This window comes from Trachypithecus francoisi, unplaced genomic scaffold (assembly GCF_009764315.1).
Source record: "Trachypithecus francoisi isolate TF-2019V2 unplaced genomic scaffold, Tfra_2.0 Lachesis_group0, whole genome shotgun sequence".
Lineage (NCBI taxonomy): Eukaryota > Metazoa > Chordata > Mammalia > Primates > Cercopithecidae > Trachypithecus > Trachypithecus francoisi.
Genome location: NW_022681453.1, coordinates 147,751,591 through 147,769,505, shown reverse-complemented (window position 1 = coordinate 147,769,505; position 17,915 = coordinate 147,751,591). Strand labels below are relative to the sequence as shown.

Genomic DNA, 17,915 nt, shown 5'->3' with positions numbered 1-17,915 from the left:
AAAATAATCTTTACCTGCTTCAGATATCTAATTATTTATACAGGCAGGCAGGGAGTCACATACACACACACACACACACGCACACACACACACATTTTCCACTACAGATGAAACAAACAAAAAAAGACGGAGACAAAATAATGAGCAAAGCAATATACCTGAATACCAAGAATAAATCAGAGGAATGAGAAAAAATGACTTCAAAGACCTCAAAGTTAGAGGTCTCTAGTCTCCTTGTATAGTGAGCACCCTCTGGCTATATCAAGAAAGCAAGCACTCCTCTGCACTGTTTCTGCATTTGCCCTAATATTTTAAAAACATCATCCCAAATTCTTTGTAATATACTTAATCATAATAAAAGAGGAAATAACACAACTTTCCAATAATTCAAAGCACAACAGACTTGTACCTCAATTTATCAGAAATATGAAGTGATATGAAATACACTCATGGCTGTATCATAATATTACAGTATCTATATTTCTGAATCTCTGCTGATTACTGAAGTAACCAGCTGACTTCCTGAAACCAAATAAAAAAATTCAGCACTATACACTGTCTCAGTGTATATGCTGCATCGGGGTCCATGCACACTGGACCACAGGCTGAAAGTCATAGCATGCAAACAATGGCTGAGATATTCCATTTGTTACAGTTAATATGAAATGCTACAACCACAATAAGCATAATCCAGATAAATAAATCCCAAGGATGAAACTACCCAAACCATCTTTCTGTTCAGGGAAGAATTCAGTGTCACATTTTACATAAGCAAAATTTCCCTTGCCAGCACCCAGCAGTAGCTTCTAGTTCAGATTTTTCTGAATTATTTGTGAACTCATTCAAGTCACATATTTTGTAATTCTGTACCACACTTAAAAGCAACTTCCCTTCCTCTGTTTCACTTACCCTCTCACTCCCATCACCTCTTCAAACTGAATAGGACTCTTTCTCGAAAGAATTTTCTACAAACCAAATATGCTTCGAAACTAATGTAAGTGTGGGATATTCTGAGAATTATTAAGAAAAATTCATGCCTTGCATCAATAAAGAATTTAAATATGGTTACAGAAAATGAGATAATTATCAATCACAGTTATTTTTTAACTTTGTGTCTATGGTTCAAAAGTAGACTTCTTAGTTTATCTTTTATCAAAACATGAAAAAAAAAATCTCACTTATCCACTCTGCCACAACTCATGGAGCTGATGGTACTGGTGCAATACAGCCACTCAGGGAGGAGGAGCTCGGTTTTTTAGGATATTACACTAGTTGTTTAAAATGTAATACTTCATTTAAAAAAAAAAAAAACATGTTTATGCCTGAGGAACATAAAATATCAAGTGATACTAAACAATAAGATAAAAGTTAGTTATCATTTTAATAAACCAAATTTTTCTTCAACCTAATATACTGTACAAAAGAAACAGCTACTGGTTTTTATTTGCTTATTCAATAAATAATTGTTAATTTCCAAAAACCAACACCCAGGCGAAATACTTCTGTAATACTTGCTAATCTTACACTTAGAAAACAACTGTGTAAGTAACTATATACGTTTTTAAAATTAAGTTACCTTCTTTCCCTTCCAATTGTTCTGTTTGAACTGCTTCCTTCAATTTACATAAAATCCATCTGGAAACAGTAGGAAAAATAGCCAGAAAAAAAACCACTGCATACCACCATCTTCTCCAAAGATTAAGCTGCAGAGTGTACCACTCACTAGATATGCTCCATTCAAAGATGCAAACACATGTAGAACAAATGCTGCTGTGACAATAACAATAGCAATACATCGAAGAAGAAAAGTCCAGATTAAAAGGTACTCATACTTTCTATTCCTTTCTCAAGGCTCAACAATAATCTCCATGGCTAGTAAAAACAAATGTGTACAAACTCACACACACGTATACATATGCACATAAATACGTTTCTCCCACAAACTGATTTTGTTTTTATTTACCATGTTTTCAGTTCACTAAATGCAATCATATTTTAAAGATAATTAATGAATCTAAAAGTTGAATCTAGGTATTCTGATGACTATTTACGTAACAAGTTAGACAAGGGTCCCCAATTTTTAACTAGCACATATCGTAAAACTTCGCTTTAATTTCTATGTAGCCTTTTAAAAAAAAAATGAGATCATGTTTTTTTGCGAGAATATGGATGGAGCTGGAGGCTATTATCCTTAGCAAACTAACACAGGAACAGAAATCCAAATACTGAATATTTTCACTTATATGTGGACGCTAAATGATGAGAACTCATGAACATAAAGAAAGGAAAAACAGACACTGGGCTCAACTTAAGGGTGATGGTGGGAGGAGAGAGAGGAGCAGAGAAGATAACTACTGGGTACTGGGCTTAATACATGGGAGATGAAATAATAGGTACAACAAACTCCCATCACATGAGTTCACCTGTGTAACAAAACTTCACATGTACCCCTGAACCCAAAATAAAAGTTAAAAAAAAGTTACCAGCATAATTGTTATTAATTTATTTGACTTAAAGTTCAGAACTAAAACAGATGAATATAAGTTTATTTTTTTAACAGCTTACAATATTTAAATGTACTGAAGAGGATATGGTTCCTCTCTGAAAACAGAAAATAGCTTCATAAAAACACCAGACTGTTTTCTCTTCTCATATAAAAACACTTGGAATATTTTTAAATGTAAATTTAATTCTAGTTATTCTTGGCCTACTGTCCTGCATCTAAATCAAATCTAATTAGAGAAAAAAGCAACACCAAGTCCTGGCCAACTCCAGATCTTGATACAATAACCAGAAGAAAAAGTAGAATTTAAAACACAAAACAACCTTATATCTATGCCTTCTTTGGCCTTATATCTACGCCTTCTTTGGCCTAACAAACACAAAACAACCTTATATCTATGCCTTCTTGAGACCTCTTTTCTGATTCCTGCAGCACTCTGTCTCTACCACCATTCTGACACTTAAAAGTCAAGAGCCATTGGCCAAGCACAGTGGCTCACGCCTGTAATCTCAGCACTTTTAGAAGCTGAGGTGGGCAGTTCACCTGAGGTCAGGAGTTCAAGACCAGCCTGACAAGCATGGAGAAACCCTGTCTCTTCTAAAAATACAAAATTAGCTGGTCATGGTAGTGCATGCCTGTAATCCCAGCTACTCAGGAGGCTGAGGCAGGAGAATCACTTGAACCCCAGAGGTGGAGGTTGCAGTGAGCCGAGATCTCACGCCATTGCACTCCAGCCTGGAGGAGAAGAATGAAACTCCAGCTCAAAAAAAAAAGTCAAGAGACATCAAATCACAACACTATAAGGATCACAAATTACAAGTGAAAACTGAAGAGGCTCAAGAATTGGCTCAAGGTTGGTGAGTGGAAGGAGGAAGGATGAGAACTTAGATGTAGGTTTCCTGATGCCAGATGTCTATGTTCTTCCCTGTAACCCAGGTTGCTTACCCCTAAGTGCTTCTTTGATTTGCTCAGTTTTACATATACATTATTTTCCCTGTAAGAATCTTAGAATTTCAATACAGAACAGGAACTGAGCCTTGTGTGGTTTTTGTTTGTTCATTCTGTTTTTTTTTTTTTTTTCTCTTTTTCCTTCACACAAAGCAACAGAACACAGACTAGCCAGTCAATAAATACTCCAATTATATTTTAAAATATTAATTATCGGCCGGGCGCGGTGGCTCAAGTCTGTAATCCCAGCACTTTGGGGGGCCGACATGGGCGGATCATGAGGTCAGGAGATCGAGACCATCCTGGCTAACACGGTGAAACCCCGTCTCTACTAAAAAATACAAAAAATTAGCCGGGCAAGGTGGTGGGTGCCTGTGGTCCCAGCTACTCGGGAGGCTGAGGCAGGAGAATGGCGTAAACCCGGGAGGCAGAGCTTGCAGTGAGCTGAGATCCGGCCACTGCACTCCAGCTTGGGCGACACAGCGAGACTCCGTCTCAAAAAAAAAAATATATATATATATATATATATAAATTACCAAATTTTCACAGTATTACACAATGGGAATTATTGTTGGCATACATTTGCATCTAAAAAGTTAAAATGCTGTTAGTTACCTCTAAAAAAATTGTATTATGAGAGAATTTGTAAAGCTTAACTAAATTAATGTAGATTTACTAAATTATGTAGGTTTATAAAAGCATACACAATTTGCTACTAAAATCAAGAATTAATGCAATACAAAAAATGTTATGGGCAACAGCACAAAAATTTTCTACTTACTGGCCGGGCGCGATGCCTCACACCTGTAATCCCAGCACTTTGGGAGGCCAAGGCGGGCGGATCATCTGAGGTCAGGAGTTCGAGACCAGCCTGACCAACATGGTGAAACCCGTCTCTACTAAAAATACAAAAATTAGCTGGGCATGGTGGCACGCGCCTATAACCCAGCTACTCAGGAGGCTGAGGCAGGAGAACCACTTGAACCCAGGAGACAGAGGTTGCAGTGAGCTGAGATCACACCACTCCACTCTAGTCTGGATGACAGAGCAAGCCTCTGTTCCCCCTCACCAAAAAAAAAAAAAAAAAATCTACCTATTGAAGAAAATAAAGTGCCCAATGGCTAGAGTTATGCTAATATGCAATCTGATATGTCCTTAAGAAATGACAAATATACCTAGACCATCTATCAGCACTTGTCTACCCATGGATCTCATGGACTCCAACCATGGAGAAGAGTTGTCTGTGTAAAAGAAAGTGGTAGGAAGAAGTGAGGAATGAGAGTGAAGAGGGGAGAAAGAAATGCTGGGCAAGGGCACAGAACTCATGAACCCTCAAAATGTGCCAGGTGTGCAGGTATATAACTATACCAAAGTCAGAGGAGAGTAAGAACTCTGAATTTCTACTTGGTAAATCTGTTCATTTCTTTGCCTCGGTGATTTTCCAGTGTGGGGTTTTGTTTTGTTTTGCCCTTGGTTACTTAGTAAAGTCACTGTTTAAAAAATTCCAACCTTGTCTAAACCAAACTAAGAAGAAAAGGAGGATTGTCCTTCTCTAGACGTGGCCGGCAGGAATTCCAGAGGCCCTGGACCAGCAGGACATTCTGGTCACCACTGTGGTGCCAGCTGGAGGCCAGGAAAGAACCAGTACAGCCAGAGCAGGAGAAGAGGCCTCTGAAGACAAGGAGCCTCAGATCTGGCTTGGACGAGACTGGAAAATCCCATCAAAGAACCTATCCGCCCTCTTCACAACAACAGTGCGCTAAGACTTCCCCAGGTGATCAAATTAAGGAGATCATTTTAGTCTACCAGTAAACTGTTAGCTGGTTCCCTTTTTAAGAAATAAATAATTTAAATTCTATATTTGCCAAATTTTTAAAGATGAAATAGCTGTTGGTATTCAGTACATTGCTAGAAACAGGAAGGTAAGATTTAAATGCTTAAAGAATCTGTTAGAGAATGCATTTAAAAAGACCTAAATGTTATGGGCTCCCTTCTTAGCCCTGTGTGCAGCATCTCTAAGTATTTTGCACCTGAAAGCCCACAAAAGCTGTGGCTCCAAATCATTTAAAACAGAATAGTCAATGACAGAGTAGCCTTGCCTATGAGACACTGTGTGCTGGGTCTCCGGAATAAAGTATAGCTTCTGGATCTTTTCTTCTCCCAGGACAGATCGATGCCCTAGCATCAGAAAGCCAAGACTGCCAAAATCCACATTATCTATTCTGCTTGTTGCTGTGCCTGTGGGAGGGTCAAGTTGTGGAGCATGATGCATATTCAATATCTCCTTACTTCACTTGAGTGTTCAAGACTGACCAGGAGTACTGTCAAGAACAATAAAAATTATGTGTACTTAAAAATTCCTTTGTCCCATATAGAATTTTTACCTGTCCACAGCAAAAAATAAAAATTAAAAAAAAAATTTAAAAAAAGTAGAAAAACAGCATTTAAATCAGAGGAAATTCCTGTCTCTCACTACCCTAAGGAAGGAACCCTAAAACAGGTTAGCAGTAACTAGAAAGCAAATGAGAAAGTTCTTTGCAAAAATTTGAGAATATAACCCCAAATTAAATGAGCAGATGATTAGTTAACGCACCAGGATGTCTTATGCACACAAGATAATAAAAGCAATATTAAAATCAATAAACTATCAGTATAACAAATGATATTTAATTTCAACTCTGGCCTATTTTTGCAAATTCACCAATGTTTATATGAAACACATTTTCTGACCACTCCCCTGCCTCAAGTAGCCCCTCATTTTAGCCGTATGTTCACCAAGACTTTTATTTATATTAAAAGTCTATTGAGTATATTTACAGTAATAATCATGTTCTTTATCGTATACAAACTTGAAATAAGATTTTTACTTTAAACTTCTGGTGTAGACTTTTTTTTTTTTTTTTTTTTTTTTTTTTTGAGACGGAGTCTCGCTCTGTCGCCCAAGCTGGAGTGCAGTGGCCGGATCTCAGCTCACTGAAATCTCCGCCTCCCGGGTTTACGCCATTCTCCTGCCTCAGCCTCCAGAGTAGCTGGGACTACAGGCGCCCGCCACCTCGCCCGGCTAGTTTTTTGTACTTTTTAGTAGAGACGGGGTTTCACCGTGTTAGCCAGGATGGTCTTGATCTCCTGACCTTGTGATCCGCCCGCCTCGGCCTCCCAAAGTGCTGGGATTACAGGCTTGAGCCACCGCGCCCGGCCCTGGTGTAGACTTTTATTATAAATACAGTTCTTCAGCCAAAAAAGGAAAGGACACTCCAATGTAGTATACCTTGTCACTTCTATATTGATAATGCCTGGGGAGTATCTCCATCACTCACAAACTTGCACAGAAACTGATACTCTCTTGCGAGAAGACTAATAATAAAAAAGAACAGCAAAAAATAATAATAATTAGTGTTAACGGCTCTTGAAATGAAGAGCAAAGGTTATCCAGTTGCTATTTACAGATTTTTCCCTGGTTAAAATTTAATTACAAACCTATACAAACTAAACTTTAAGCCTAATTTCTTATTTATTTATTTACTTATTTATTATTATACTTTAAGTTCTAGGGTACATGTGCACAATGTGCAGGTCTGTTACATATGTATACATGTGCCATGTTAGTGTGCTGCACCCATTAACTTGTCATTTACATTAGGTATATCTCCTAATGCCATCCCTCCCCCCTACCCCAACCCCAGCACAGGCCTTGATGTGTGATGGTCCGCTTCCTGTGTCCAAGTGTTCTCATTTAAACCTAATTTCTTATAACAGAAAACAAATTCTAAACATGAAGCATATTTCAACACTAACAAATTAAGTATTTCCTCACTTAATCACATCTCATTTAAGAAATAAATGCAAGAAAGGGGAAGTATATCCATATTTTATTATAAATTTTAAAATATTATTATTTCCCTAAATCTACCACAATATGCTACTAAAACAAGGCCTGAAAAAAATGCATGAGTCAATCAGTAACTAAGTATGTAAATGCATAAACCTGATTGTATTGTTTTGAAGAAAACCAAATTAAAATTAACAAAAGTACATTTCCCTCTTTTAATACACAAAAGAAAATCTGTAATGAAAATCTTCCTTCTGTGTAAAAAAAAACAATATATCTTTGCTCTTTGAATAGCTTGAAAGTTACTCTGAAAACAAAAACTTATTTGAGGTTACTATATTTTTAAATTACAAACAGTAATTTTTGAAGCGGTATCTTTGTGACACAGTCGGGCAGTAATCAATTCTGTACTGCTACACCACCTTTAGTAGTGTAATTACCAAATATGGGTTGCAACACGTAGGCTTTAAGGTGGTAAGCAGAATAAAGATAACAAATAACAACACAGTTGCAGTCCCAGCTACTTGGGAGGCTGAGGTGATGAACAGGATCACTGAGCCCACGGCTGTAGTGAGCTATGATGGCATCACTGCATTCTAGCCTGACCCACAGCATGAGACCCTGTCTATAAATAAATAAATAAAATAACACAGTCTCTATAATTCTACTATTCTAGATAACCATTTTTAACTGCAATCTCAATAGCTTTGAAAATTAGTTTTGTTGGCCAGGCGCGGTGGCTCACGCCTGTAATCCCAGCACTTTGGGAAGCCGAGGGGTTGGATCAAGAGGTCAGGAGTTCAAGACCAGCCTAGCCCAGATGGTGAAACTACATCTCTACTTAAAAAAATACAAAAATTGGCCGGGCGCAGTGGCTCAAGCCTGTAATCCAAGCACTTTGGGAGGCCGAGGCGGGCGGATCACGAAGTCAGGAGATCGAGACCCTCCTGGCTAACACGGTGAAACCCCGTCTCTACTAAAAATACAAAAAACTAGCCGGGCGCGGTGGCGGGCGCCTGTAGTCCCAGCTACTCGGAGGCTGAGGCGGGAGAATGGCGGGAACCCGGGAGGCGGAGCTTGCAGTGAGCCGAGATCGCGCCACTGCACTCCAGCCTGGGCAACAGAGCGAGACTCCGTCTCAAAAAAAAAAAAAATAATACAAAAATTAGCCTGGCATGGTAGCGGGCGCCTGTAATCCCAGCTTCTCAGGAGGCTGAGGCAGACAATTGCTTGAACCCGGGAGGCAGAGGTTGCAGTGGCCAAGATCATACCCACTGCAGCTCCAGCATGGGCGACAGAGCGAGACTCCGTCTCAAAAAAAAAAAAAAAGAAAGAAAGAAAGAAAGAAAATTAGTTCTGTTCCGTTTAGTTTAGTGAGGCAAGCATTCTACAGCAAATGCAAATGAGTAAAATGTAAATTAAAAAGAATATGTCACTTTAAAAGCTACCACATTCTCAGTTAAGCCTAATTCATAGCAATGATTAAAGAAAAATAAAAATACTCTTTGATCAACCTGCTAACTATTTCCTCCCAGGAGCTCAGCCACAAATTCATAACCAGGTTTCAAGAACAAATTTCTAGAATATACTCAAGCTCTGAAGAAGAAATTTGCATCTTCTTTCCAACTAGCAATCAGTATTTTAACCATTTTTGACCATGAGAGCACTATTTACACCAAAGAGCATGTCTTGTTAGCTTCAAGTGCTGTATTTAAAAAGATGTAACAGAGAAACTCTATGTTTGAATGCAAAACACCATAGGAATCACTGGCAAATTCTAAAATGAAAAACAGGTCTCTGAAATGCCCAGAGCCAGCTGCTACTGTCCAGAAGCCAGCTCCTTCCCACAGAGCAGCAGATCGGCATGAGGCACAGCTTAAGTGGGAATGTCATCTCCTAAGGCAAGGTTCGGCAAAGTTTTCTGTATAGGACCAGCTAGTAAATATTTCAGAGTTTGCAGGCCTCATAGTCTCTGTAACTACTATTCAGCTCTGCCTTGTAGCACCAAAGCAGCCAGACAGTATGTAAACGAATGAATTTGGCTGAGAGACAATAAAACTTTAATTTCTATAATTTTCATGTTTCATAGTACATTATTCTCCTTTTGATATTTTTCAACCATTTAAAAATGTAAACATCACTGTTAGTTCACAGACCACACAAACACAGGTAGCTGTTTGGGGTCTGCTAGATTTGGCCTGTGGGCCATAATTTGCCACTCTTGCCTAGGGCCCAGTTTTCCTTCAGCCTGTGCCTACTCTTCCTCCTCCTTTTATGTCACCTGCAAACTACGTCTTTTCTCTTTTAGCAAAGCTTTCCTTTTCTTTCTCTAAGTCACTGATGGCCAGTTTCTGTTCCTTTCCCATAGGTCCCAAAAGTCCAAGAGAATAATTAGGAGGTCAGGAAAGACAAGCACAGCCTGAAGAAGGGGCACAGCCTCCTCTTCTAGTGCTTTCCAGCTATGTGAGCTTGTGCAAGTTATGCAAGCATTCCAAATCTCCATTTCACCACCAATAAAAAAAATTATGGCATCCAACTACCTGAAAGTAATAGTGCAGTTGCCACTTTGTATTGAGTAAAGCAGGTAGAGGGAGAAATATAACCTGTGGAGAAGGGTTGCCAAACATGGTTCAGAAACAAGGCAGCATATATTGCACTTTTAAGCTGTTACATCATGTAGCGTATGGGTTCCCAAGCAGAGAAAGGAATCTCAGTGAATTCGGATCAAGTTCTGGGGGAAGGAGAAACTAGCAACCTCATTGACTGCATGCTACTTTTCATAATTCTCAGAACAGGCCAGAAACTCAGTAAACAAAACCTGAGAATGTCTGTGGCAAAAGAACAGTGTAGACCCTGAAGAGCATAAAAATGAATAAAACTCAGCCCTTCATTTTAAAGAGTTTAAAATTGATTAAACATAAGAACCTACAGTGAAAGTAAATATGATATGTATAAACCAACCACATTAAGTTAAAAACAAAAAGAACCAAACAAAAACAGCAAGGGGAAGAATTTCCTAGGAGCTAGACTTAAACAATAAACAGGATTTCAAAAAACTAAAAAGGAACAGAAATTTGAGAGAGCTATTCATCTACATATCTAGGATTACAGGACATGTGGATTCTCAACTCCAGTAGACATTATTAAATTGTTCTCCAAAAACACTGTGCTTCCACCAGCGGTCAATTCCCATCCTGACATTTGGTACAATCAGAGTTTATTTTAAGATGCTTTGTCCCATGTGATGGATAGAAAAGTGTAGCTCAATTTAATTTTCATTTCTTGTCTTCACATTCTCTAGAGTTGTTTTATATGCTTGCATTCATATGAAATAAAAGGCACAGTCTGTTTATGGATGATATGTCATTCTGTGTGGCTGAAGCACAGAATACAGAAAGTACAGAGGACAAGACCCCTCTCTTCCAGAGGTTTCTCCAGGCCCTTGCTCTTTTCCTCTCCACCCCGTAAATTGCTGGTTTGCATCAGTAGATAGGGATAAATCTTTCCTTTTTTCCTTGAATGTACCACAGTAAATTAGAGAGTTTATAAATGAATGAATGTGGTAGAAAAATACTGGTCTTGACAGAAACATTTGAAACCATTTCCTTTATTTTTGCCCAAAACTTGGTTTCTGCCCAATTTGGATCATAGAATAGTAAGGTGCCTCAGAAAACACACACAAATTTGATTCACGTCTAGAGACCTGACAGCAAAGACTTGGCAGGAATACGTCCACCTTCTCCTTATTCCATCTAGAAGGCAGAAAAGGCAGGAAAGATAAATCAGGGTATGAACCTGATTTACTGGCACTGATTAGGAAGGTTCTGCCTCTGAAAGTTCCCATAAGAATATGATTTTCAGGTAACAATTCCTATACATTATTTTCAGAGAAAATGATTATTTTAACCAAAATCTTATTTAGTCTTTCCCTGCTAAGAATAAAGTGGCAACCAAAAGGAACCAACACAGCACAGAGAACTCTCAAAAATGTAACAAAAAGCTAAGTTCTCAACTCTGGTCAACAAAGCACCAGAGCTAGGAAAAATTACACTCCAAAAATTGATGAATGTGTGTCACATTCCCAACTACAGTGGGTGAACTGAAAATCACTATAAATATTTGTTTTCAAAAATGATTTGCTGCTATCATTTCAGTAACGCTGTAATGCCACACTGCCTCAAATACAAATAGATTTGTCTAATCCCATGATTCTTAACCCTGGGCAAAATTTTGTCCCTCTGGGGACATTTGGCCTTTTTTTTTTTTTTTTTTCCTGGTGCTTAGATTAGAAAAGGAATACTACTGGCACCTAGTGCACAGAGGTTAAGGATACTGCTAAACGTCGATGCACAGCATAGTTCCCCAAAGCAAAGAAGTGTCTGGCTCAAAATGTCAATAGGGCCAAGAAATTGTGATCTAAACCATTTCTTCTTGATTAGTTGGGACATGTTGACAGATATACAGGGTTAGAGATTATAAGCACTCTTCTTAAAGAACTATTAAGCTAGACAATTTAAGGTCCTATAGAAGATCTTGATATTTATGTCAACAAATAGGTTTCTATTCAGTAATTTTCAGTTGAAATATGTAAAGAATAATATAGACCACAGTCCATGATTCTGCCCACCTTATCAAGCAGTTCTCCTCTACGTTTATTAGTTTATCACATAACCTATAAGAACATCTACCTACACCGAAATTTGTAACCAAACTGACTAGTGCTGGCTTCACCTATCACAAATTAGTATTTCCCCACATTTCGATCCTAACCGAATTCCCACCTGCTTACCAAAAGTGACCAGTCCTCAGATTTAAACAGTGGGTTTCATGTGGTCTTCTCCTGAGGAAACTTTCATATCTAAAATTCTCTTTCTCTGATATCACAATCCATTAAAAGTTTACTGTCCAGTTCCATGAAATTTAAAATCCAGAGTGAGAAGGGAAGTTGATTTTGACTATAAACATAAAGGCAGCTACAAAGGGAGGTCCTCTATTAAAAAGTAAGGGGTAGTGGCAATCAAGTGAAATAAAATATACAAAGGCCATAGAGGCCTCTTTAAATATAACAAAGTCCTTAGAGATTGTTTTATTTCCCAATTAAAGTTTCCTTGGATGTTTCAACCAAGAAAGACATTTTTCTGGGGAAGTCTTTTCGTTTTGTTTTGTTTTTCCTTTTTAAATGTCTCTACTTTCAAATTTGCTGAAGGCACTTACTTTCCACTTTCTAGATATTATGCTAGTAGAAATATTTTTAAATTATGCAAAAGTTTAGTTCAAATTTAGAGGAATCACACAGGTTCAGAAATCCATTTTAAATGGTCACATATACCTAACAGAAAGAAAAGCATCCTGTAACTGATAGAAATCCATCTGAATGCTGAAGTTTCTCAAGCTAACAAAGCAAGCACTGTTTTGTAGAAAGATGGGCAGTTCAGCCTGCTGACGTTATCTGAAACACTTAAAGATGAAAACAAAACTATTGCTACATGGATGAGCTGGACTGCAGACCAAATGTCACTTTCTGAATGTAATTCTGAAATAGAAATTTCTGTCCTTAGGCTTAATAAAAGTTCAAGTAGAAAAGCACTCTATTAACTTGGGAGAAAAAAAGATGCCAAAATGCCTTAACAACAACAACAAAAAAGGACATTAGAAGGTCATTCAAATGCAAGATCTAATTTCAGAGAGTTGAGCACAAAGAGCACAAATGTGGAAAACTCCAAGGACTTTTCATGTGCCACAAAAGGCAGCAAAGCACGTTTAGACAAACCTTGTGAAACTCTCTTTAATCTGGCTAAATGTAAAAAGTTTTGTTTTACAAGAACTTGACTAGACTCTCGCTGCAGTTCCAGCTTCTGAAAACAAGAAACAGCACCGGGCTCAAGAAAAGGGTAGGTAAGGGGAGCAGCCGTGTATCCACAGCTTCCCCTTCAGATCCCAAAGGAGGAAAGCTGCCGCCTGGAGGTATTGGGTAGCCAGGCAGCCTTACTAAAAACAACTAAGGTTTTTGAGCGAGCGTTGTTTTTGGCAAGAGGGAGGTGTTACCGGCTGCTTCCTGGGGTGCTGGAAGGAATGTGTCACCATCAATTAGAAAGTACACTAAGCCCCGTGTTTAAGTTACAGAAGGAGTACTGCCTCGTCCATCACGGATAAATCCATGCCAACTCTCAGAAACGAGGGAAGAGAAAGGAGAGCTGCAGGAAAGGTGTTGTGCCCATGACCTGCAGGTCCAAAAGGAAACTCCAACTTGTTCTGCAGGGAAATTGGGGCAAGCTGAGTTCACCGAGAACTCGAAGGAGTCAACAAGGGCGGGTGTCCCTACACTTCCCCTGGGACCAGCGCCGCCCGACCGCAATTCTGGGGAAGACCCTGGCGGTCCTGGAGAGGAGGGACAGGCCCCCACTACTCACCTGGCCAGCCCCGCGGAAGGGTTGGTGGATGAATGAACTGCCCCCCCGCCGGCCGAGCCTCGCGGGACAGCGGGACACCGCAGGGTGCTCACCTGTGGGGATGCTCGAGGGCTTCTCCGAGTCTGCACCCAGATAAGGATTCCAGGGGTGGAGGACGAGCGCCAGGAGCAGCAGCTGAGGCTTCACCGTGCGCACCCCCATGTTCGGCCCTCGAGGGCCGCGCGGGCTCAGGCGCCCACGGCCCCGCAGCGCTGCACTTCTCGCGAGAGCGCAGAGACCCGGGTCCGCCCTGGGCTAGCGATTGCGGGCGGGAGCGGGTGGGCAAGGCGCGGGGCTGGCAGCGTGAGCTGCGCGTAACGCAGCAGAGTCAGGTCGTCGGCGGAGGCGCGGAGCAGCAGGCGCCCGGGGCGCTGCGGTGGCCTTATAGGCTCCCCGAGGGGAGGCGACGGGGCGGGCCGCGCCCTGGCTATTGGCCGCCCGCTGACCCGCCGCCGCTGCGCGCCCGGTGCGGTCGCCTCCGCTCGCCCTCCTGGGCCCCACGTCTGGACTGTTTGCTCAGCTCGGACGCTATTTAAGGAGCTGCCTGCGGCTACGTGTGGAGACTCACGCAGCGCTTCTGCCTGGAACGGGGAAGACTGCCCTTAGGTTTGGGAGTGGGTTTGGGAGAGAGAGGAGGAGCCGCCGGGAATCTGGCGGGAGGGCGGTGCTCCCGTCTGGGTTCTTCTCTGCTGTCCCAGCCCCAGTAGCTTCCACAGCAGCCGCTAAGGGTGAGAATTTGCACTTCTATGGACTTGGATGCCCCACCCAGTCTGAAGTGACTGCAGATCTGCCGCAATCTTGTCTGAATGGAACCTTGCCAGACCCTAAGCCATGGAAATGGATCGCCCCTCATTAATTCAGGGGCAGGTTCATCACCCTGTAAAAGGAAGGCCGTGCTTTTATTTTACTCCGTAAACCGAAAGTTTTATTGTCCAGTGATCATTTCTTGCTCCGTTGCTTGTGCCAAGAGAGCCTTAGACGCTTTCCAGTAATGAGGCTTGTAAATCCTGCGGAATCAGAGCCCAACGTGTGTAATGCCAGGGCTGTGCTTACAAGATCTTCCTCCAGTCCGCATGGAAAATTACTCCTAAAGACGTGGTCGGAGAGGTCGAGGTCTCTGAGCCTTGGCCGCCACTCCTTCCATTTTTGACTGATGTCTAAGAAAATTCCCTTTTTTATGTTCTCACATTTTAACTAGCCAAGGGTTTAATTTGTTGGAATGAGTGGGAGCAAATGAACAATTAAGAAAAAAGTTTGACAGTTTTGCCTCATACATTTAATGACATACGCTATCTTATAGGAGAAAGAGTACCAAACTGCTACCATTCTGGAATCTCGTGCCTCAATTTTCGTGAAATGAGAAAAAAACAGAATTGAGACGACACCCGTTATAACTCTGGGCCTTTGAAATTAAAACAAAATTGTGGAAAAATGTATTCCATTATGATAACATTTTGTCTAAAATTCATATACCAGGATAACATGAACTTAATACTTTCATCTTATCTTGGTAGCAGTAGAAACAGGTGGAAAACTTGCAAAGAAATGTTGCCTGGGATGTGACATTTTAGAAAAGAATCACTTCCTGTGCCCACAACTAAGCCAGTTATTACTCTGTTTTGAAGATTTGGTCTCAGTTTTTTAAAAGAAGAGGAAAACTGGAGAAAGTTCTGAGAAGAGTAACAAATAATTAAAGAAATGGAAACTATGACCTGTGAGAAGAATAAAATAAGGTGTATTTAGTCTGAAGGGGAAAAAATAAAGCTAAAAGATGGATTCCTTAATGACAGCCTTTCATGTGTGGCAAGTACAGCCTCATAAAACTAGGCACAAAGCAAACAGCATCAGTCCTCTGAGTCCAAGGACTCTGCTATGAGTGGCTGGTGTTTTGGCCAAATCTGTCTCCAGAAAGCCAAACCTGCAATTGCCAAACTCCTTGAACTTGACTTCTTGCTTCCTTGGTTCTCCAGTATCTTTAAGAACTTGCAGAGCTACAACCTGGTTTCCTGCCCTTGCAACCCCTGGTCCCCTCATGAATGCTTAACGGCTTCTCTGCATCACAGGGGTGTGTGTGTGTGTGTGTGTGTGTGTGTGTGTGTGTGTGTGTTTAAACTCCAAAAGTCCACTAATAATTTCAGGTTACTTTGACATTCTTCCTTCTCTGTTAAGAGTCACAACGTCTGTACTGTGAGACTCATATAAAACAAGTGTTTCTTTGGGATTTTCAAAATACCTAGACACTTCTAACACAGTCTGAAAGAGCCCCAATTCTGAAACCAAATCCTTCCTGCTTTCTTATATTTCCAGCCATCTGCTGAACATTTCTACTTGGATGTTCCATTGGCACCAACTCGGTATGTCTTTTTTTTTTTTTTTTTTTTTTTTTGAGACAGAGTCATGCTCTGTCACCCCGGCTGGAGTGCAGTGGTGCAATCTCAGCTCACTGCAAGCTTGCTCGGCCTCCCTGATTCACACCATTCTCCTGTCTCAACCTCTGGAGTAACTGGGACTACAGGCGCCTGCCACTAGGCCTGGCTAATTTTTTTTGTATTTTTAGTAGAGATGGGCTTTCACCGTGTTAGCCAGGATGGTCTTGATCTCCTGACCTCGTGATCCACCCGCCTCGGCCTCCGAAAGTGTTGGGATTACAGGCGTGAGCCACCACGTCCGGCCTGATATGTCTTTTAACTCATCAAATCCAGATTCTACTCAGCTCCCTCATCTCTGTTGATACTACTGCTCTCTAACTCATATGTCCTCAGACATTTTTACTTCTCTATTCCTATCCCCTACACCCGCCAGCTCACAGAGCTGGACTCCAAAACTTGTCATTTTTTCCGCTTTATGTTCTCTCTTCATCTATTCCTTTCCATTCTCACTACTACCTCACTAACTAATGCACTCTTGAGTGTATCCTATGCCATTTCCTGTAGACTTTCCCTACCACCAGTATAATACCACTTATACCACAACTAAATGAATCATACTCCTATCCTTTTGATTGCTTCATCCCCAAACAGGTTTCATAAGAGATTTGGAAACAATACAAATTCCCTAACATAGTATTCAGATTCCTTCATGCCAAACTAAACCCAACCAATGTAGTTTGCTTTATTATCTCCTAAAGCAGACCAAATACTATGTCACTTTAATTTTCTAAAGTTTAGGGAGGAATCATTTGGGTTCCTCCGAAGCCCGAGCATGAGCCCAAATTCAGTGACTAGCAGTTTGTGGAGGGTTTCGAGAAAACAAGATAGGTGAGACTAAAATGACACAGGAAGGGGAAAATATCCAATTAAATCAACCACAGTGGGTAACTGGAGCTTAATCCCACAAAATTGATGTACTATATATCACTCAAAAATATCCTGGTCAATGGGTCAGAGAACTGGGATATATATTCCCAATACCTATCAGTCATTGACTTAAGGGCTGAGGGACGCTCATAAATTCCCAGGCATTCCCAATCTGCTGTGGTAGCAGCTACTCCAATGATGTAACTCTTGATCATAAGAAGTCAGGGTGGCATGCTCAGAAATGATAAGGAAATTTGAGGAGAAATGAGAGAAGCAGCATTTGCTCAGCAACCATACCTTTGTTCATGTTATCCCTATATCTAAAAAAAAAAAAAAGGATGACAAAACCTGTCCTACTTCCTTCATTGGGCTAAAACTGGGGTACCTTGCCCTACCTCAGGCTGGGTAGAGTTGTCCCTGTTCCATGATTTCTAACTTCTGAAGCAAACCTCTCTCATTTGTGACAGGGTCTTTTCTTAGCATTATTATTAGACAGTCTATTAATGTCAGGATTCAATTATTTTTCATCATTGAAGAGTAAGTACCATAGTAGCACATTTGTTTATTCATTGATTCATTCAAAAAATATTCCGTGACTACTATATCTCAGGCATTGTTCTAGATAGATGTTGGTAAAAACAAATTTATTAGTGACACAATAAAACAAAAATCTATTGTGCTTTAGTTTCAGGTGAAACAGAGATAAACATGTCATGGTAGTAAGTGGTAGAAGGAAAGTAAATCAGGAAACGTAACTAGGAAGGATCAATAAGGAGGGGAGGTATACTGAAACCTTAGTAAGGGATCCTGGGAAAGCCCCACTGAGAAGACGATTCTTAAGCAAAGATGTGAAAATGGTGAGGAAAAGAGGGGGCCATGCTGTACAGGGG

The 17,915-nt window shown here is 40.6% G+C and overlaps 1 protein-coding gene across 3 annotated transcripts in view; it reads right to left on the bottom strand.

Annotated features, from left to right (window-relative positions):
* Positions 1-14,787, bottom strand: part of PLOD2 (procollagen-lysine,2-oxoglutarate 5-dioxygenase 2) — a 100,961-nt gene extending 86,174 nt beyond the window's left edge. Inside the window, exon 1 of one of the 3 annotated variants that reach the window (XM_033212397.1) lies at positions 13,783-14,787. In XM_033212397.1, the coding sequence (XP_033068288.1) occupies positions 13,783-13,891 (109 nt within the window). In that variant the 5' untranslated portion in view covers positions 13,892-14,787. The remainder of the gene's footprint in view (positions 1-13,782) is intronic. The other 2 variants (XM_033212398.1, XM_033212399.1) reach the window with 2 other exon arrangements.
* Between the last annotated feature and the right edge of the window lie 3,128 nt (positions 14,788-17,915).